This window comes from Caretta caretta, chromosome 3, assembly GCF_965140235.1.
Source record: "Caretta caretta isolate rCarCar2 chromosome 3, rCarCar1.hap1, whole genome shotgun sequence".
Lineage (NCBI taxonomy): Eukaryota > Metazoa > Chordata > Testudines > Cheloniidae > Caretta > Caretta caretta.
The window spans coordinates 65,101,069-65,123,438 of NC_134208.1; the positions used below are offsets into that span (position 1 = coordinate 65,101,069).

Sequence of the window (22,370 nt, forward strand, 5' to 3'; positions counted from 1 at the left end):
ATAAACTAGCCAGGAGGGGTTTGATTTATGTTTATTTATAGTGCTCCACTTCATGCAGATTTTTTCTTCTGTATTGCTGATAAATCAAGTTAATGATTTGCCTACACCTGCCATCTCAGAACCTCATTTGCCATTAGAAGTATATTAACTATTTATGTCCCTAATACCATATTATGTACGAGAAACTGACACAATGACAGATTTTAAACATACAAAGCATAAATACTCTCTGGAACAGATTGCTCTATTGATGCAAAATCACAACAGGGGGCATTGAAATAGGAGGAAAGTGGCCTTACAATCACAGTGTAGCAATCTGTCATTTCAATGTTTTCTCTCCTAGATTGGCCTAATCATATTCTGGAAAGCAGAGACCAGCATACAACAGAGCACAACAAAAATGGAAAAAAATTAGTGAAAAATTAATTTTATTCATAAGAGAAAAATCAAAATACAGACAAATTGTCATGGAAGTACACAATATAGTCCCAGAATATATATGTGAAAAATTCCACACTTCTGCTTTTATTTGAGTAGTCAAATCTAAAATGAGGAAAAGTAGGATGGGGCCTAACCTAATTGTTGAGTGGTCTTAACCCCCACTGATATCCCATATCTCACAGGAGATGCTCAGCATTTTGCAGTATGTGTTAGAACAATATTATTGGCAAACATGTAAAGGAAGTGCTGACTTCTCCTGGAATCTCAGTGTTTTAAAAGAAGCTCTTTGTAACAAGAATCTCTCCCTCTAAACCCATTCCTCTTAAAGAGTTGTCCTTTGACAAGCTCACAGCTTTCTTATTTCTTAATTGTTTGCATTGTAGTTGTTGCTGTGTTGGTCCCAGGATATTAAAGAGAGAGATGGTGGGTGAGGTAAGCTCAAAAGCTGTCTCTTTCAGCAACAGAAGTTGGCCCAATAAAAGATATTACCTCACCCATCTTGTCTCTCTTATTTCTTAATTGTTTAAGAAAAAAAAAAAAACAGCCTGTACAAACAGAATTTCTTCCACTATTTTCAGTAGAAATGCTTCTCCCAGGCAACTTCAGGACATAAGAACAGTAAGACTGGATCAGACCCAGGGTCCAGCTAATCCAGTATTCTGTCTCCAAAAGTGGACAGCACCAGATGCTTCAGAGGAAGGCACAAAACAGAATAGACAAAAGTGGGCTAATCTGCATCCTATATTTGGTCTCCTCGTAATCCTGATACTTAGAGATTAGTTTAAAACCTGAATCATGGTGTTTAATAACTCTAACCAAAATGTATGGTAGCATAAACTAGTATAACTCTGGATCATCTAGTTATCCATATAAATGCATGACCCATTTTTGAATCATACTAAATTTTTGGCCCCAATGGTATTCTGTGCCAATCTTGAGGACACATAAGAAAATAGATTAAGGTTACAAAATAGGCAGGGTTCTGAATGTGTGTTAATACAGGGCTCAGATATACAATACAAAAGGAATCCGCAATATTAATTTTCTCATACAGTTCAGCCATATCCTTATCTTAGGCAGACTACAGGGTGGCTGCTGAATTATGGTAGTAGTGATGCTTATGCAGAGATGAATAGCTCATCTTTCCCTCCGCTGCCCACACATATATACAAATCTGCTATGACACTCTCTCTGCACAATGGAGACCAAAGTGATTACTGACAACTAAAGAATGAGAGGTCCACTCCAAAAATGGAAACAGTGCAAGATTATTTGTTCCACATGGAATGCATTTGGTGGTATCAGTCCAATTACAAGTAGATAAGTGTCTACAACACAGAAACTACCACCAACTCCAATCAGCACTAACTCGCTTGTCAACTTTTGTTGACAGTCTCATAAGAGAAAGTACTGAATGGGCCATAAAGACTGAACTACTCCATAGATATGGTCCCTCCAAGCCAGGATTGAGGCACCTAGCAAAGCCTAGAAAGGGCTGCGTGGGGAAGTTTATGTTGTAACAACCTGAGATGCACGTGCTTTGCAAACAGAGGATTTCTGTCTCCAGGATTCTCAATTTAGCAACTTCTATGAGGCCTATATCCAGACACCCTTCTTTTTGTAGTTGCAAGATCATTTCTTTTAAGTAATCATAAAACTTTTTGTTTGTGAACTTTAACCAATGCATTATCAATTTAATTCAGTTTTACATAGGGTGCAGGCATGTAAATACCACTTTTTCTCTTGATTAGGGAGTAGGATTTAATATGGAAATAATGTATATTCTACATACATAAGGTTGCTGGAAAACAACAGTTTACATATTACAGTTCTAGTTGTTTGATTACCTCTGCCAACTCAAAAAAGTGAGAAAAGTGGTAAAAGTTGCATATATATTTCTTAGTTGGAATTCACTATATTAAATATTTTATACCCTCTCCTGGCTGCCAGTTCTTCATTTTCCACATAAAATACATAAGTTACTATCAGCCACTGCTCCATCTAGATAATTGATTTCTTCTCCCCTGATGATTAAGAGGTCATCATTAAGGTCACCCCAGCAGTCAGACATAAGTCACTCTCAGAACTCCAGTCTTGTAGTGTATGCCGGTCTGAACCAACTTTCTCTGTCATTGGCTTTGCTCTTTCAAAATCAAAAATCCAACAAATATCAAAGCTAAAATAATAATTAAATATTATCTTCTGGTTTTGTACCCTCAGTGACTTTTGCTGGAAAGTCACCCTAATGAAAACGATCCTTATATTTCTGTATTTTATTTGAAGGTTAACTTGAGAATAATTTTCAGTTAGCATGTCTGGATTCTTCACATCTTCAAAAAGGCAACCTGTAAAAGAGAACAAAACAAAAAACAATTGTTAGCTTCAGCATGGCGAGAAAAAGCATAAAGGATTCCTGCCATTCAAAGAAACGTTGCACTTATCACTTCACAGAAAAGTGCATTTACCCAAAGCTGTGCAGTACTTTTCCCAAAGAAGTGATTGTTAAATGCTGAAGATAGTTTTAATATGTTTATTCTACTTTTCTGTTTATGCCCTTAATGTTCTCAAACTCACTTTTCAATGCTTGCTGCTGAATTAAATCAACTGTAGGATTTTTCACAGTTGCAACAAGGATTAGCAGGATTCTCTGGTCTGTATTTCTGTGAGGGAAAGTCATGTATACATGTTTTTGTCCTTGCATCAGAAATACAGTTTGTTTCTAAATAACAAAAGTAAAAGGTGTTCATCTTTTCTAATTTAAGAAGACATCTGACAGTATTCTGAAACTGGTTTCGATTTTAATCCCTGATATACTCCCCATTTTGCCCAAAATATTAGCTTGTTTTAAGAACGTTGTCTCTATCTGCTATGAAATCCTGGCCTCAGAGTTAATGGAAAAACTCATTCTGATTTCAAAGTGAATAAGAAATAGTCCAAGACACATCTGTGATGCTGCATAAAAAGGAAGATAACTAATTACACTAATACAGTCACCACTGTTATAAAGTTGCAATAAATCTTGTACAAGTATGACATGTAAGGTATCAATAGAAAAGTTATAGACTGCTAAGTATTATTATCCTGTTTAAATCCATGTATCATCTTTGTATATGAAGTTATGAATATTGGCTAAGACTTTGTATCTCAAACATGTTGTTTTCTTGGGTGGCACCCCAAGACAGATTTGCATCTAGACGAGGCAGCCTGCTTGATGGCCCATTAAGGACAATCAGCTCACCCAGTGTGTCCCTCCTGAAGACGTTTTAGAACGCATTGAGGCAATGGCTACCCCGTGATTCAGCAAGGCACATAAGGACATGTGATTTAAGACTCCATCTTTTGCCAGTAACTTTCCATACGCTTGGGCTAAAAGTATAAAAGGAGACTGTGACATCACTTCTTTGTCTTCAATTCTGCCCCATATCTTTGGAGATGATTTCTAACAAAAGGAAGCTTTGGATAATGGACTGATGACACCCAATCTATTTGAGTGAACCAGAGAGAATTACTATAAGATAGCAGATTTAACATCACTGCTATTATCCTGACCTGCAAACTCTGAAATAACTGTAATGTACACGTTTCCTTTAACCAATTAATAACTCTTATTTTCTTTTTGTATTAATAAACCTTTAGTTTTTAGTTACTAAAGGATTGGCTACATGCGTGGTATTTGGTAAAATCTATCTATCCGTAAGTATATATATTGACCTGGGGGAGTGGCTGATCCTTGGGATTAGAAGAACCTTATATACGATGAATCTGTTTTTCAGTAACCTCTCATCATAAAGATCAGATGTCTGGGTGGTGATACGGGCTGGGCTATGTAAGGGGACTGTATTTTGGCTTCTTGTTACCCAGTGTGGTGATGCAGGAGCTCACTTTTGTTACTGGTGTGGTGAACTCTAATGTTAGAATGACCACCAGTTTTAGGGTCCACACACCACGCGCACCGCATCGTTTTTTTTTTTTTTTACAGAAAAATCCCGGAAGGAGGAAAACTACATGACAAACACTGCATGGAAAATGATCCACCTTCTTCCCTTTGGTGTGCAGGGCTAATGGCAATATAGAAGGGACAGGGAGTGTGACCTGCCAAATACAAAAAGCCCAAGGATTTGTGGGAGTAAATGGGCCGATCCTATTGGCTATTGGTTCATCTCCATGAGGTGGCTTTCCCTCCATGTTCTTTTCAGCCTTCCTCAGAACTGGCAACCTATACTAGAACACATTTAGGATGTGACTTTAAACAACTGGGAACAAATTATGAGCAAAGTGGACCTCCAGAGTAAGCAAAACAGCTAACTATTAAACTGGGGAAGCTTAATACTATGCTGATCAAAAAGGTAGTTCAGAAAACGCATTAAAGCCACTATGGAAAGATGAAAAAGCCAATAGGGCATTTAGCATATTGCTGAAAACACCCAGTGAACAGGACTGATGCCTCATAAAAACACAGCAAGAAGAAGAGTCATTAGATACATGCTGACCTTTTTCCTCCATGCTCCTTGCAACTCCAGTGGATCAACTACACAAGCAATTACAGCTCTAGTAAAGCTCAATATCATCTTGGGTTTGTAAACTATTAGACTACATGTATGTGGATGTCATGCTGATCTTTAATCCCCAGACTGTTTGATACTGTATTTAAAGAATGTACTAAATATGATGAACTGGCAGGGATTGAATATAGAGCTGCACAGAATAAAAGATTTCTTTCTGATCAGATGGCCAAAGGAATACTCAAAAGACACTCAAATGTTTGCTTTGAATTGAGAAATATATGCCAGGAGCCAGTTATTCATGGAGATGTTGCCTGGACAAGATGCAGATGGTTTGCTCCTCCCACTTCCTAGTCTAGCTTGATCTTATGCCAGTGCAAACTGAGCACAAATGTTGTGATGAATCAGATAGGATTGCCTACATGCAAAAGTTGTTTCGCTTTAACTTTACAGTTGTAGTTAAATGAGAAAGAACTTAAGTACATTTCCCCCTGTGAAGTGATAATGAATAGGGGTTGTATTGGAATGCCATGTACACCTGTGTATTTTACTGGTATGAAACATATAGGTATTAGAAATCCTGTGTCCCTAACCTTTAAAAGCACGCATTCCCCTTTATTTATGCAGCATTCTCTCACTTTGGAGGGAGTAAAAAGTAGGAGTAGTTTGAAAGTTTGTGATCCCCATGATTATATACTGAAACTCAGCTTTCGACTGAGTTGTTTTTGTGTTTTGATGAAATAAGCATGTAGCTTAATCTCTGCTTCCTAAAGCTGATTGCCTCAAAGAAAGAACCACTTGTCCTTTTCTTAGCAAAGAGGAGAATTCTCTCCAACTCCATCTTCTTTATCTCCCTCAATTCAGACAGCCCTTTTGCCCCCACTGCTTGTAACTTTGGCATCATTTTTCACCTTTAACTTTTCTCTTACTCCTGTATCTACTGTCAGCTCCACAGAATTGCCTACGTACTCTGAACACACAGATCTTGTGTTTTGTTTGAATACATTGCTCATCTAGCTTGAGCCTTGCCTCTGCTCATCTAACACCAGACATCCTCTCTATCTGTTCTGTCCAGAATGGTAATACTGTGCAAAGAGATTTCTCTCCAGCGGCTTCTGCCTTCTGGAACAGCCTTCTTTTATCTCTCTGGCTCACTGAGTCTCCATTGCTTTTCAAACTTCTTCTACAAATAACGGCTTTTCTCCCTCACCTATTCCTCGTAATTTTTTTGTCGGACCTATGACCAAATCCTTAATTTATTCATTATGGAATGCCTTTACAACACTGTGTTCTGGTGTTCTTACTAGACACTCTGTTGTATTCTTTAACTCTGTGAAACACTTCGAGATTACAGCTTGTATGAAAAACACGTGCCAAATAAAATGTTATCAGAAAGTTTCAAGAAGGTCTAAAATTAAACTGCATGGACATCTATTTCTTCCTGAGCAAACCAGTATTGCTAACACTGTCTTTAACTATACGTACATCTAAAAAACGTCTATTAGCACCCAATTGTTATAATTTTTTTAAAAGTACGAACAACATTAAAGGTCCAACAATTACCCCTGTCATTCCCAACTAACACCCAATCTCTTATAAAAATTAAGGCAAAAGTTTCAAAAACTTGACAAAACAATTTGTCTGGCACTAGGGTTACCATACATCCAGGTTTTCCCAGACATTACTTTTTTTTTTTTTTTTTTTTTTTTTTTTGTTGAGGCTCCGTCCTCTGTCCGGACAAATTTATCAAACAACAGGAAATGTCCACAATTTTTGCAGAGCAGATGCTGCAACTCCGAAAGAGTCGCGATTGGTCCACTTCCTGATTGGTCGACAGCTGCTGGATCCTGCCCACCCAGGCTCCATTCCCAGCCCTGGGGAGGGGGTCCCACAGGAAGGCACTGACTGACTGCTGTCGCTGCATTCCAGACTTGCATCTGCCGGCATGATAGAGAGTGATACTGCCCTCAACTTCAAGTGAGTACCCCTGTTGCAGGTACCTCCTCCAGCTTCCCCAACTGTACCCTCCCTCCAGATCCCCCACCCCAGAAGTGTTCTCTTTTTGGGAACCTGAAATATGGTAAACCTATCTTGCGTTGTACGCTGAATTTGGTTACAGTTCTGGCAGACCACAGGAGGAATCAAGTCCCAGTGGTGTAAGATCTCTAGTGCAGATAGAGATATTAACCTCAGGAACCAATAGTGAGATCAGCCCAGTGGCTCATAACTGCATGGGAACATGGAGAAAGGTCTTTGTACATCATGACTAACCATGTTGAGCTGTGCCCAGAAATAAAGAGGATGCCAAAGCAGGTCATAAAACACTGGTACTATGGGCTCATAGCTATTTGTCCCACTGAGTGCTGAGTGTTGGGCTTTTTCAGTGCTAAGCTCAAATAGAGAACATTGCAGTAATGTGGCCTGGGGGTTACAAAGGCAATGATTGCTGTGATGAGGTCTGCATTTCAGAAAGAAATGGTCACAAACAATAGGACTTCAATGAAAAGGCACTACCTGCCACCAAGATTGGAACAACAGCGTCAGTCGATGGAATATGATCATGAAATTGCAACCAGATTGCTGGCGGTCTGGCACATAGAACTAACATAAGTGGACTTACTATCCAGTTAATTTCTTCCTACCTATCACCATCATTTCCCCATTTTATCTGGATTCATCTTAACCCAGTTTACTCCAATCCATTTGTCACAGTCGCTGGAAGAGTAAAAAAAATGGCAGCTTCCAGTTGTAATGACAATCATAGAATCACAGAATATCAGGGTTGGAAGGAACCTCAGGAGGTCATCTAGTCCAACCCCCTGCTCAAAAGCAGGACCCATCCCCAATTAAATCATCCCAGCCACGGCTTTGTCAAGCCTGACCTTAAAAACTTCTAAGGAAGGAGATTCCACCACCTCCCTAGGCAACGCATTCCAGTGTTTCAACACCCTCCTAGTGAAAAAGTTTTTCCTAATATCCAACCTAAACCTCCCCCACTGCAACTGGAGACCATTACTCCTTGTCCTGTCCTCTTCCACCACTGAGAATAGTCTAGAACCATCCTCTCTGGAACTACCTCTCAGGTAGTTGAAAGCAGCTATCAAATCCCCCCTCATTCTTCTCTTCCGCAGACTAAACAATCCCAGTTCCCTCAGCCTCTCCTCATAACTCATGTGTTCCAGACCCCTAATAATTTTTGTTGCCCTTCGCTGGACTCTCTCCAATTTATCCACATCCTTCTTGTAGTGTGGGACCCAAAACTGGACACAGTACTCCAGATGAGGCCTCACCAATGTCAAATAGAGGGGGACGATCACGTCCATCGATCTGCTCGCTATGCCCCTACTTATACATCCCAAAATGCCATTGGCCTTCTTGGCAACAAGGGCACACTGCTGACTCATATCCAGCTTCTCGTCCACTGTCACCCCTAGGTCCGCAGGACTGCTGCCTAGCCATTCAGTCCCTAGTCTGTAGCGGTGCATTGGGTTCTTTTGTCCTAAGTGCAGGACCCTGCACTTATCCTTATTGAACCTCATCAGATTTCTTTTGGCCCAATCCTCCAACTTGTCTAGGTCCCTCTGTATCCTATCCCTGCCCTCCAGCGTATCTACCACTCCTCCCAGTTTAGTATCATCCGCAAATTTGCTGAGAGTGCAATCCACACCATCCTCCAGATCATTTATGAAGATACTGAACAAAACCGGCCACAGGACCAACCCCTGGGGCACTCCACTTGACACCGGCTGCCAACTAGACATGGAGCCATTGATCACTACCCGTTGAGCCCGACAATCTAGCCAACTTTCTACCCACCTTATAGTGCATTCATCCAGCCCATACTTCTTTAACTTGCTGACAAGAATACTGTGGGAGACCGTGTCAAAAGCTTTGCTAAAGTCAAGATACAATACATCCACTTCTTTCCCTTCATCCACAGAACCAGTAATCTCATCATAGAAGGCAATTAGATTAGTCAGGCATGACCTTCCCTTGGTGAATCCACGCTGACTGTTCCTGATCACTTTCCTCTCATGTAAGTGCTTCAGGATTGATTCTTTGAGGACCTGCTCCATGATTTTTGAGATGAGATTTTTGAGATCATGAGATACTGACTCTTGGTAGATACAAAATAAGCCACCTTTCTTAACTTTCTGAGAATTTGTGTCAACATTTCTGCCATTTTACCATTTACAATAAATACAAGCTGGTGTGATTTGTCTTTTGTGTGTACGTATGTACGTACGTATATGGCTGTGCTGCGCTGCATATGCATCTGTAAAGAACCTGAAAATGGAGCGTTTGTATTCATTCAGGTTTCAGAGTAACAGCCGTGTTAGTCTGTATTTGCAAAAAGAAAAGGAGTACTTGTGGCACCTTAGAGACTAACCAATTTATTTGAGCATAAGCTTTCGTGAGCTACAGCTCACTTCATCGGATACATCAAGTGAGCTGTACCTCACGAAAGCTTATGCTCAAATAAATTGGTTAGTCTCTAAGGTGCCACAAGTACTCCTTTTCTTTTTGTATTCATTCATTATCTGAAGTTGTTACCAGCTTCTTGTACTGTGAAAACTAGCAAGACGGAATGCTGAGACTTTACTCAATATTGTGAAATAGAATAAAATTATAATATTTTGAAACAAATAGTAGATTAAAGCAATTTTTCTTGGCACAAGTAAGGATACATAGAATACAAAATCAGCATTTAAAAGTTGGCTAATATAAACCAGACTGAGTTTCTTGAAAAGGACTCGGTACACTGTACTATCTGCAACAACAAAAAAATTCTCGTGCAAACTGTTCAGAAAACTAATTATCTTGACAACTTAGTTTGTAGATCACAGTTGTTTTGTATGGTACTTCTCTTTCACAGCATTCTTCTTAGCGTATGTGCAACATGCCTCAGGTGGCATGTGACCAGGATTCATTACTGAATTTTGTCCACTGGTGGGATCATTAGCTTCCCCGGCCTGGCCTGGGTACTGACAGGGACTGCGTGAAATACCATGTTTGCAGGCTTTGGCAAGATTATCTGTGGTGATCCCTGATGAGGCTAATAGTCTGTGTGGCTCAGAAAGGCAATAGGATGATAGATGGGGCAAAAACTCCCACAAACCCACAGATCTCTAGTCAAAGAGTTAGAAGAAAACTGCAACATTAACTTTTTTGATACTTTAACCCTGCTAAGGTGCATGAGTACATCTACAATGTGATACAGACATATAAGATACAATACCTCCTGTCATTGAACAAATAGAGGTTGGATATTATTAGTTTTTTCCAGCTTACTATTATTGCATTTTATAGGCTCTCCCTTGAACCAATAGAATTTAATAAATTTTAATCTTTAATTTGTATGTATTCTATATAACGTATTGTATTTAAAATATTGTCGGTAATTGTTAGCTATTTTTATGATTTCCCGGTGTTATTACTCTTTTGTTGTTGGAGACATCAAATATTCTGATGATCTACTGTGGGTTTTTTTCATTCAGTTTGGTAATATTGTAAATGCAGTCATAAAGCATTCTTTTGTAAATTTTACTTTTTATTATACAGCAGGGAAATATAACGGTACAAAAAACACACCCTCTACAGGGAAGTATTTAAATGCATATAATCTTCTCCAAGGAATAAAATGGTCAAATTAAATAAACACATCAACTGTAATGATATTACCAGTACTACGTACTGAAAGATAGAAGGATCCTGCATTGATACAAGAGAAAAATCTATCTCAAGTTTTGTATTGAAATAATTGTTGCTTCTGACCTTCCCTTTTTCTGCTAGATCTCTAGAGTGAACTCATGGCCCCACTGAAGTCAGTAGGAGTTTTTCATTTAACTTCAATGGAACCAGGTTTTCACCACTAGTCGGTTGTCTGTGACTTTTCCATTAAGATTATTGATTAAGTTGCTGTCTCTGTTCATATGGATAGCTAAATCAGGAGCAAAGGTGGAAGGTATACTGGGTTTCCTGGCCATTTGAGAGTGGGAGTCAGTAGTTTAGAGGATTAATATCTTCCATTGTTAATATTTTCCAGGCTTTGTGGAAATCCTAGAACTGTTGAAAGTTTTTCCAACAGAACAAGTTTTTTTTAATTGGAAAATGCTGGTTTGACAGAATCGAAACGTTCCATGGGAGCATGTCGATAGGATGAAACTTTTGAAAGAAACCCATTATGCAGACAGCTTTCCTTGGGCAGTCGTCTTCTTGGGCAACCAGGTTGGTGGTGGTCCAGCTATCTGCCTGGAATATTTAAAAAATTTCTATTCCATTGAAAAATTTGCATTTTCAACTTTTTATTCTGATGCAAAACATTTTTTAATGCAAAGTTTTCCACAGGACAAAAATTTCAGTTTCTGCACAGCTCTCCCATGTAATAAAGCCCATAGACATGTGGAGCTTTCCAATGTGGTCCTATTGTAATGGCTGCAGACAGCAAGTGGATACTGAGCAGCTGAAATGTTGGCAGATTTTTCCATTATAGCCAAGAAGTGTCATAGTCTTGGCTTATTCGTTGTCTACATTCAGGTTATGATTGATGCAAATCCTTTACAATTTTAAGACAAATCCCCTAGATGTGTCTGAAGACACCAAGTATTCTGCATCGTCTTAATTAAGGTCTAAATCCTATCTGATTCATCACAACATTTGTGCTCAGTTTGCACTGGCATAAAATCAAGGTAGACCAGGAAGTGGGAGGAGCAAACCATCTGAATCTTGTCCAGGAAACATCTCCATGAATAACTGGCTCCTGGCATATACTCTCAATTCATGTTCTGGAAATACATTTGCAAAAACAAAATGAAAATGACTTTGAAGGAATATTATTTAACTGCTAAACCTCAACATATGCCCACCTCATTCTGTCTCCAGTGAATGCAGGGCCCAATAAAAAGGCAGCTGCCTTTATCAGACTAAAGTGCTAGTAGGCAGTTATTTATTACCTCAGTATCTATGAAACTCCTTCCTTGGGGTCTGCACCTTGGCACCGGGGGAAGGCTTGTGTGTTTCAGTGACCCAGAAAACTATGCTACGGAAGTTTTAACTCTTCACAGGACCACCCAAGACGGACAGGTCAAAGGGTAGGGACCAGTGGAAAAGCAGTCCATGATCATCCAGGAAGGGGTTGAGCAATAGCAGCCAACCTATCCTTGTAAAAAAGATGAGTTATAGAAACACAACGTAGCAGCCATTCTGGCAAACAGCATGACAGACAGGGATGACAAAGCCTTGCTCATGCCCTAAGCAACATCTGATGGCTTGGGAAAGATTCAGATCTGTGAAACTGCTTTTTGGAAGTGCACAGACATTTCTAGATTTGAACGTTAACCATTTGAAAGGAGTGGGGCATATTTAGTACTAGGACAGTGAGAATAATGTAGTAATCAAGCACATGCCTATGTTAATAATGGGATTACTTTTCTCAGGACAGCCTCCTGATAGCATGCAGAGCTCTGATCCGAGCTACACCAGCTACAGGGCTGCTCTAAATTGTGCTCTGACTATCCACTCTCCAGGCTCTGGGGAGAATACCAGCAAGTTATGTTTGGCTTTGCTATGTCCCCACGTTCCCCTATGCCAGATCGGAGACAAGCAGATGATAGGAGTGCCCTGAAGTTCACTTTTCACCTCTGATGAATCACAGACAGAAATTACAACATCTGAGGAGAACTGCTCCAGGTTTATGCTCAGATTGGGAAGTTTCATGGCATACTTTGAACATAATGAACGATGATCCAGGCCCTAAGTATGTATCGGAATATGAATAAAAGTTCTTTTCATAATTACTTTATCCCTGGCACTTACTTCTGCCCTAAGCAAACTGTAGAAGGATCAGCTTGCGCTCGTAGGGCCTGATCCACCAAGGATGACAGGATCATGCCCTTAGCATGGTAAAGCCAATCTAATTGCTTTACTTCTAACAACAAACAGAATTTCAAATACAAAAATATTACCTGAGGGATAAGATACCATGAAAACCTTCATGAAACAATCTTACAAAACCACTAAAAAGCGTGGCTATTAAAAGGACACTGCCAGTTTCAAATGAGTTCCAAACACTGGACCTTATAAAAATATAGTTTTACAAAACCTAGGACTAACAGAAGAGTGTCCATGATCACCATCATTTTTTCATTCCAATGGACTTTAACAAACCAATCTATTTCCTCGAAGCGTCAGGAAACTAAACATTATAGCATTGTGCTAGTGCAGGGAAACACAGACGTGAAACCAAATAGAAACAGACGTGATGGGACTGAATAGCCCTGATGGGTTACAAGAGGAGGGAAGGAAAACCCAGATCATTTGGAGTTAGGAGCAAGGCTTTATGATATTGTTCCATCATTCCCCCTCTCACGGTGGCTCAGCTGGTGCTCCAGATGTTGGAGGGAAAGGAACCCTCTGTGAGATCCTCCATCCACCCAGCCTCATGGGAATTTGAGAAGTTAATGCTGACCCTATCAGTATTCATTTACATGGGTCCATCTGTTACACTGTAAGCAATTTGACAGCAGCACCTGGGGGAACGCAAGGGAAGTATATATTTGTCAGAGCCACACTGTCATGGAGCCCAAAGAGGGGTTGGAGGCAGTGCAGAGCCATGGAAAAGCTAGACCTCAGTAGATCTGCTGCCTAAGCAGCCAAATTCCCTGCTGCTTCTGCGAGAAGAATGAGGAGGGAAAACTCCACATCCCAGTGGGAAAGATATGAAGGGAATCCCACAAGTGCAAATTTGTGCTGTTTCCTGTTCCCTGGAGCAGGGATAAACTGTGTGAGAGACAATATGACCCAGTTACTGTAGTTCCATTGTCCAAACTGGGAGACAAGTAAAATGTAAACAACCCACCCAGTGGAAAATAAAATAGATTTCAGTAGTAATTTCAGCAAGAATTTTTTTTAAAGTATGATTTTCAACCTGATAGTGTCCCTTTAAAATTGAATGAAATAAGTCAGTCTATAACTAACATACATGCTTTCATCTTATCCCTCTTAACAGTGTTAATTTCTCAGAAGTATTGAGTTGCACTAGGCTCTTTGTACTTGCGATATAACAGAGGTAAATATGAAACAGAGAGCAATCCCTCTGAAGTTCCAGGCTGCGCTTTTTGCTGACATAATAGCAGCATGCCGAAGCAAGACCAAGCTTTAGAAGGAAGTCTAAGAGCAGCCAAAAGAATAGACAAAAGGTCAATCTCTACTGGCTTTTATTTTACATCAAGACAAAAGTCCTTTCAGCATATTGGAAAATATTGCTTAAAAATGTAAATGTTTTAAGGGAAGGAGAAAAGTGATTTTTTAAAATCCAAATTTAAACGGCTACAAACCCTAACAATTTTTATTTTGTCTCATTCCCAACCCCCATCAATGGCCTCTTCCCATTTTCTTTCCAGAGCAGCCATTATTCCTGGTAGCATGTGTTATGTAGAGAGGCACAGATAGAACAACAGTATTTACTTTTGTTAGACTTAAATACAAACCATGGATATAGATGAAACTTGGTGCTAATGCTGCATTGTAATTACTGATCTAAATCCAACCAGAATAATTAAAAAAAAAATCCACAGAATTTAGGATTTTCCTTCTCAAGACCAGATGCTGTTTGCTTTATACTGTTATGAAGTGCAAGCCTCAGCTAATCATGCAAACTTAAGCAGCACTTATTTTCTACAGCAAATGATTTAAACTGCTGTAGAAAAAATGTTTGCCTGAGGGCACAAGTGTGGGGGCAGTCTGAAAAGACACGTTTAACGAAGGCTCTGTTGAGTCCCAGCAGTTCCAAGCCAAGTAACTTGTGCTTTGCATTCTTGTGCAACCTTTTGTTTTAGTTTTCCCATGGGACAGATACCAAAGCAGAAACTTATCTCCTTTATGAGGGCTGTTTCAGAGAGGGGAAAGATGGCAGCTGTACTTCTGCTGTGGTATTTAACTCTGGTCTTAATGTCATTTAAATATGCAATGAAGAAAAGAATGAAAGCCCTGAACAAGAGACTAGACATCGTTCAATCTTTTTAAAAGAAATGGACAAAAGGAAGAAAGATTCTGAAAATTCAATTCATGGATTTAGTGTGGAGATCCTGGGCCAAATTAATGGAGTTGTGTCTGTCAGAGCTCCTTTGTGGTCTCAGGCCACTAGCTGTAACCTATCTTGAAGTGAGAACCCATGCTCCTCTCCCTCCAGACCAGGGATTTAGATGCCATTCCTCCTGCAATTCACTGTGATCACCTGAACAAGTCTAAGGCCATGTCTACGCTAGCACTTATGTCAGCAAAGCTTTTATTCCTCAGGGTGTGAACCCCTCCCCCCAGCGACTTAAGTTTTGCCGGCATAAGCACTCATGTGCACAGTGCTATGTCAAAGGGAGACGGTCTCCCACCAACATAGCTACCACTGCTCATCGAGCTCTCTCCCGTTGGCATAACGCAGCTACATGAGTGCTCTTACAGTAGCACAGTGGTATTGGTATATCAGTGCCATTGTAAGCTTTAAGTGTAGACATGGCCTTAGTTTAGTTCAGCACCTGCCTCCTGTTCTCTTTCAGGGGCAATGACAGGGTTAACCAATGACTAACCCACCTTCGTAAAGCAAACCATTCAGAACAAAAAGCTTTACAGAGAAAGCATATCATAAGAGAATAAACGGCTTACACACATTCTTATCTGGCCATACTGATCTACTACCCGATAGGTTTCAAAGTCCTTCAAACCTTTCTGCAGGGTATGTGCCTTCTGTCCCAGTGCCCACTTCTGCAAGAGCTAAATTTAGCCCCACAAGTAGTACAAGTTCTCTGTATTTCAGCCCAATAAGGAATATAAGACCCTTCATGGCGATATCCCAGAGAATGTGGACTATGCTGGTTATCACTGTTTTCTTTGTAAAACTAGATACCTGACCTTGCTGGGGCTGACAGACAGAATCTGTTAGTCTTATTTTTTTCTTGAAGGCTACCATTTAAAATACCACTCATAAAATAAAACCCATGTGAGAGGCTTGTAGAACACTGCACATGTATAATAGTATCCTCAAACACCCCAGGATAAAGAACACAGCATTTTGACTGCCTCTTCCCTGGAATGCCAGTGGGGATAGTTTAATGGTCTAAGCATCAGGTGTGGAAACCACAGATTTAAATTCCAGTAGGATCAAATCAGCTCTCGCTCCCTCCTAGGTAGATTAACAGAGTACAGGTTTCAGAGTAACAGCCGTGTTAGTCTGTATTCGCAAAAAGAAAAGGAGTACTTGTGGCACCTTAGAGACTAACCAATTTATTTGAGCATGAGCTTTCGTGAGCTACAGCTCACTTCATGTACATCTGATGAAGTGAGCTGTAGCTCACGAAAGCTCATGCTCAAATAAATTGGTTAGTCTCTAAGGTGCTACAAGTACTCCTTTTCTTTTAACAGAGTACAATGGATGTTATGTGTGGGGGGGGGGGTCAGAGGAGAGGTCTAAAACCACTGTGCTATAAACTCTATACAGACATTAGAGATCCCATTCACTTTTTGTAAAAGATGGGGGCTTGCCCAGGTGTGCTGTGCAGTGTGCCATATGCTGCTTATTTGCATGACTGCTATTCTTGAGCCCAGATGTGGGCTTCTTTGGATGAAAACTGCTATCTAAATGCAATTTATTGTCACTGTATTCACTGTCACTGTATTCTGCGCCATACCAAGGTAGCTCGTTGTGAGTGTCATTTTTATGGCGGAAAGGCCTTTCCTAAAATAAAGGTTTCCCCTAAAGATGACCAGATTCTGCATTCACTTGATCTCCTTTAGAAGTTTGTTCTGTGGTTGGATCCCCTTGACTGGGAATGCTTTATTCCCCATTCACACACACTTGTCTTGGACTTTATGATCTGCACTGTCCCAGAGGAGTGCAGGTGTCATGGTGGTTCAGAGATCTAAAGAACACCAAAAGTTGCACCATGATAGAAGATTCTCTTCCGTTTGCTTTGCAGTTAGACAATGTCTGTAGTTCTAAGACTTCAAGTCCCCACTGCTTTGCTAATGGGATCATCACAGATATGAGTGTAATGAGCTAATTCTCCCATAGGTAATGTACTTTCAAGAGATGCTTAGAGAAGATGCACCCTTAAACATAATGAAGTCAAATATAATTATACTAAAACTCCTTAAAAGGCAAAAATCATCCAGCATGGACAACATAAAATAAACATTTAATATCTAAAAACTGCATTACTAAACTGCCTAATGAGCCATTCCTCATGCCACTGAAAGTTTTTAAATAGAGAATGATAAAAAATAACTTTAATAAAACTTAAATACCCATTACCAGAAGTCACATAGTGGATTCTGTCTCAAGAGTAAACATGTCTATTACCATTGTCTTTCCCTCTGTGAACAAACAAGGACAGAAGAAGAAAAGCACGAATTCATTCTCTCTTTGATATGGCTGGCTGATGTTGCAACAAGAGCTAAATTTGTCTGAGTTAAAATCTTTTTTGTTAAAAGTATAGTGTGTAGGATGGAAAAAGACATGAACGAGGCAGAAAGACAAGAAAGGAAAAGAACTGAATAATATTTTACAGAATCCTCATTTCTTAGTCTGGTTGTGAACTTGAGCAAAAGTTCTTTGGGTTTTCCTAAGAGAAAAGGAATTTAATCACTTTGCTTTACAACTCTGGAAATGAAGCGTTTGACTGGGAATGGGTGTTGGAGCAGGACATTCACATGTTTGAAGAGTTAGATTTGGGATGCTTTCATTTCAGAGGGATTGCTGGATGGGTGCAGTTACACTGAACACCCCAGGAATTATGCAAAAATCAGCAAGGATATAGTCAACTGTTTCAGTGGCTAATTTGACTACATTTCAAAAATATCCTGAGAGTATCCTGCACTACAATAGTCTGTTTGACTTGGAAAATCTGTTCCCTCTAGACCACCTATAATTAGCAATGGATGATGCACACTTGGAAGACAAATATAGACACCGCAAAGGTGATGCATCACAACATGAAAATAATTAATGCTCATCCTAGTAATGCCAACTACACCAAGTGACTTCGGAACAGTTTACTAGGCCAATAATGTCACAAAGGAATGGGGAAATCATTTTTCATAGCCACAAAAATAGGTCACCATAAACATTATGAAACAAGAATATGAGTGAAAATAAAATAAATTTTGTGACAAGTTGTACTCACTATCACACAATATAAGACTTGCATGTGGATTTTCAAGGCACTCCAGCCATCCTGCTTCAAACATGAGACACATTCCAAAACAAAACAGATAATAAAGCAATTAAAGTGATTTTGCAGTTAAAAAAACATACACATCATTCAGGAACTGAACAGCTCAAGTGGGCTGTGGGCTATGTAGAGACTGTTGCCTCTAGGTTACAGGTTCAAATCCAGTCCAACACACAAGCTACCCAAAGTCTTTACTATTTGTCCAGCAGTTTATTATCATGATTTGCATTAGAGTGGTGCCTACAGGCTGGACTTACATGTGAAGAACATTTGTAATCCCAGCCCAGCTCTTCAGGGATAGGTGCCCAAATCGCAAAACAACCACCGCCACAAACAACAGCCTTCTTAGCAGTCCCAACAAGAATTGAATGAATCCTGAGGTCTAAAACATTTGTTCACACTTATAGGTGGTCCCTTTCAGGTTAGCAATGAGTAAGGCCCTACCAAATCCACAGCCGTGAAAAATGCATCATGGACCGTGAAATCTGGTCTCCACCATGAAATCTGGTCTTGTGTACTTCTATCCTACACTATACAGATTTCACCAATGTTTCTCAAACTGGGGTCCCAAGCCAAAAGGGGGCCACAGGAGGGTCACAAGTTTATTGTAGAAGGGTCGCGGTATGGCCACCCTTACTTCTGCATTGCCTTCAGAGCTGGGTGGCCCGAGAGTGATGGCTGCTGAGCAGGCGCCCAGCTCTGAAGGCAGCACCCCACCAGCAGCAGCGCAGGAGTAAGGGTGGCAATACCACACCAGGCCACCCTTACTTCTGCACTGCTGCCTGCAGAGTTGGGCGGCGAGAGAGTGGCAGCTGCTGGGCCGGAGAGGGCCCACATCTGAAGGCAGTAGCACAGAAGTAAGGATGCCAATACCATACCATACCATACCTGCCTTCAGAGCAGGGCTTCTGGCCAGCAGCTACTGCTCTCTGGCCACCCAGTTCTGAAGGCAGTGCTGCTACCAGTAGCAGAGCAGAAGTAAGGATGGCAATACCATGACCCCGTGCCCCAATAACCTTGCAAACCCCACCACAAGCCCCTTTTGGGTCAGGACCCCCACAGTTACAACCCTGTGAAATTTCAGATTTAAATATCTGAAATAATGAAATTTATTATTTTTAAAATCCCACGACCATAAAATTGACCAAAATGGACCGTGAATTTGGCAGGGCCCTAGCAATGAGGCTTAGTTAGCAGGTCAATGTATTGTTTACTTGAATACAGTTTCGCTGCATTCATTTTAAATGCTATTTAGAGTGAATTAGCACATTTAAAAAGCCCAGTTCTTAAAGTATCACAAGGCACAGGGAGTAAAAAGTTCTGGAGGTTCTGTGAACACCAAAACATTTCTGAGTTCATCCATATCTACTCACATTTTGTCCTTTTTTTAGGATCTTACATAGCTCTGGAAATTCCAGCTACTCTCGCCAATTAGCGCCCTAGTTTCCTTTCCACACCAGGTTCTTTGATTTATTAGAATGATATTCTGATTGCTTATTGCATAAAAAATAAAAAGCCTCTAGTAAAACATTGCTCTGAAGAAGCCACCTTGACACCTTCACACACACACACACACACACACTGTCCCTCTCCCTCATGTTCTTTTTCCTCTTTTTAAATTTTTCATAGTTTGTTCTTTTTGCTCGCTTCCCAGCATTTCAATTTTCTCCAGCTTCAGGCGATCACAACAATTACATCTCACTATTCTGTGACCACTTCTTGAACTGATGTAATGCTAGAAATAGTATTACGCAGAACAAAGCTAATGTTTCTCTTTCACAACGTGGGATTTTCCAGGTTAGGGTTGCCAATTTTGGTTGGATGTATTCCTGGAGATGTCATCACAGGACATAATCTTTAATTCCTGGAGACAACAGGCCAATCCTGGAGGGTTGGCAACCCTATTCCAGGTTCATTTTTTAATCTTCCTTTTACAAAGCATTAATCACAGTCAATGATACTCAGTTTTTCCAGGTCTTCTTCCTCTTTCCATACTCACTCTTATTTACTGCTTTTAGTATCCAATTTATCACTCAAGGACAAGTTTATACTGAATAAATTGTACACTAGTGTCATAATTCCCTTGAGGTATCATTCTTCTGCTTGGATTATTAAACTACAAAACAGGGACTTTGTCAGAGAACTGCAATCATTATAGCTTGTTTGACTGACCTAAGACTTCAAAAAGTACCATGTAAAACACTTTCCTTAGAGAGGTCACTTACAAATGCACTATTAAAACATTATTTAACTGTATTAAACAATTGAACACATTTTTAAAAATTCAGTCATTGAAAACTATTGTATCAAAGATGTACAGGAACAAAAAATATAACAGAAATACAAACAAATGATTAACTAGATATTGACAAGCCTGTTACCTGGATATGGTATCAGATAAACTACAGTTAATTATAAACAATATGAATAAAAAACCACAAGCTATTAAAATCATCAAAATTATAGTGGCCATTTTTGATTTGTAAACATGAAGAGCTGGCAGAAATTTAAAATTAATGTATATGAAATGTTTGCATGAAAAGCCATTCTCCTTAAAATAACATTTTATTTCCCTTGTGAAAGAAATTAAAAGGTATCTTGTCTTCAAACTGTAAAAACAAACTTTTTTCTGAACTCTTCCTCAACAATCAGTTCCATGAACATCCGTACACTGGCACGGCAACGTTAGTGATTTCATGTTGAATGTCTATGTGCATACAGGTATTTTGCAAGTGTATATCAAAATACATATACTGCAAATATACAAAAGTTAAACTGAACACACAAATCAGAACATGCTCTGGCCTTTCAGTCAATATATTCTATGATAATATAAAGGATAATTATTCCAAGAACCACGTTTATTATTTTAGCTTGCTAACTTTAAGGCCAAATTCTGCTACTCTTACTCACAGCGAGTAGTACCTTATCCTGCAATGTAGGAGTAGGTACTATAAAGTAAGGTACCACAATCGGTATGAGTAAGAAAGGATGGCAAAATCTGTCCGTTAAATATTTTCAAGTCGCATTAACTTGGTGTTCAGACACAAGTTACACTTTTTAAAATGTATGTATCAACTAGAGCGGTGGTTCTCAACCAGGTTTCATGTACCCCGGGGGGTATGCTGAGGTCTTCCAACGGTACATCAACTCATCTAGATATTTTGCCTAGTTTCACAATAGGGTACATAAAAAGCACTAGCGAAGTGAGCACAAACTAAAATTTCATACAGTGACTTGTTTATATTGCTCTACATACTATTTATATTTATATTCCAGTTGAGTTATTTTATAATTATATGAGAAAGTAAGCAATTTTTCCAGTAACAGTGTGCTGTGACACTTCTGTATATTTATGTCTGATTTTGTAAGCAAGTCGTTTAAGTGAGGTGAAACTTGGGGGTACACAAGACAAATCAGACTCCTGAGAGGGGTACAGTCGTCTGGAAAGGTTGAGAGCCACTGAACTAGAGTAATCTAAAATATGTATTTGTCATCTATCTTAAGTACGTATATGGCCCCTGTCAAGGTTCCTCCCCCACTCTGAACTCTAGGGTATAGATGTGGGGACCTGCATGAAAAACCTCCTAAGCTTATCTTTACCAGCTTAGGTCAAAACTTCCCCAAGGTACAAAATATTCCACCCTTTGTCCTTGGATTGGCCGCTACCACCACCAAACTAATACTGGTTACTGGGGAAGAGCTGTTTGGACACGTCTTTCCCCCAAAAATACTTCCCAAAACCTTGCACCCCACTTCCTGGACAAGGTTTGGTAAAAAGCCTCACCAATTTGCCTAGGTGACTACAGACCCAGACCCTTGGATCTTAAGAACAATGAACAATCCTCCCAACACTTGCACCCCCCCTTTCCTGGGAAATGTTGGATAAAAAGCCTCACCAATTTGCACAGGTGACCACAGACCCAAACCCTTGGATCTGAGAACAACGAAAAAGCATTCAGTTTTCTTACAAGACGACTTTTAATAAAAATAGAAGTAAATAGAAATAAAGAAATCCCCCTGTAAAATCAGGATGGTAGATACCTTACAGGGTAACTACATTCAAAACATAGAGAACCCCTCTAGGCAAAACCTTAAGTTACAAAAAAGATACACAGACAGAAACAGTTATTCTATTCAGCACAGTTCTTTTCTCAGCCATTTAAAGAAATCATAATCTAACACGTACCTAGCTAGATTACTTACT

General features: G+C 39.8%; 1 protein-coding gene across 2 annotated transcripts in view; it reads right to left on the reverse strand.

Moving 5' to 3' along the window:
* Nucleotides 1-411: 411 nt before the first annotated feature.
* The window catches only part of UBE3D (ubiquitin protein ligase E3D), a 113,130-nt gene continuing 91,171 nt past the window's right edge, over nucleotides 412-22,370 (reverse strand). For both annotated transcript variants that reach the window (XR_007355917.2, XM_048845145.2), the window contains one exon: nucleotides 412-2,786. Coding sequence is in view for 1 of the 2 variants with exons in the window: in XM_048845145.2 (XP_048701102.1) it covers nucleotides 2,766-2,786 (21 nt within the window). In the remaining variant the exon portion in view is untranslated. The remainder of the gene's footprint in view (nucleotides 2,787-22,370) is intronic.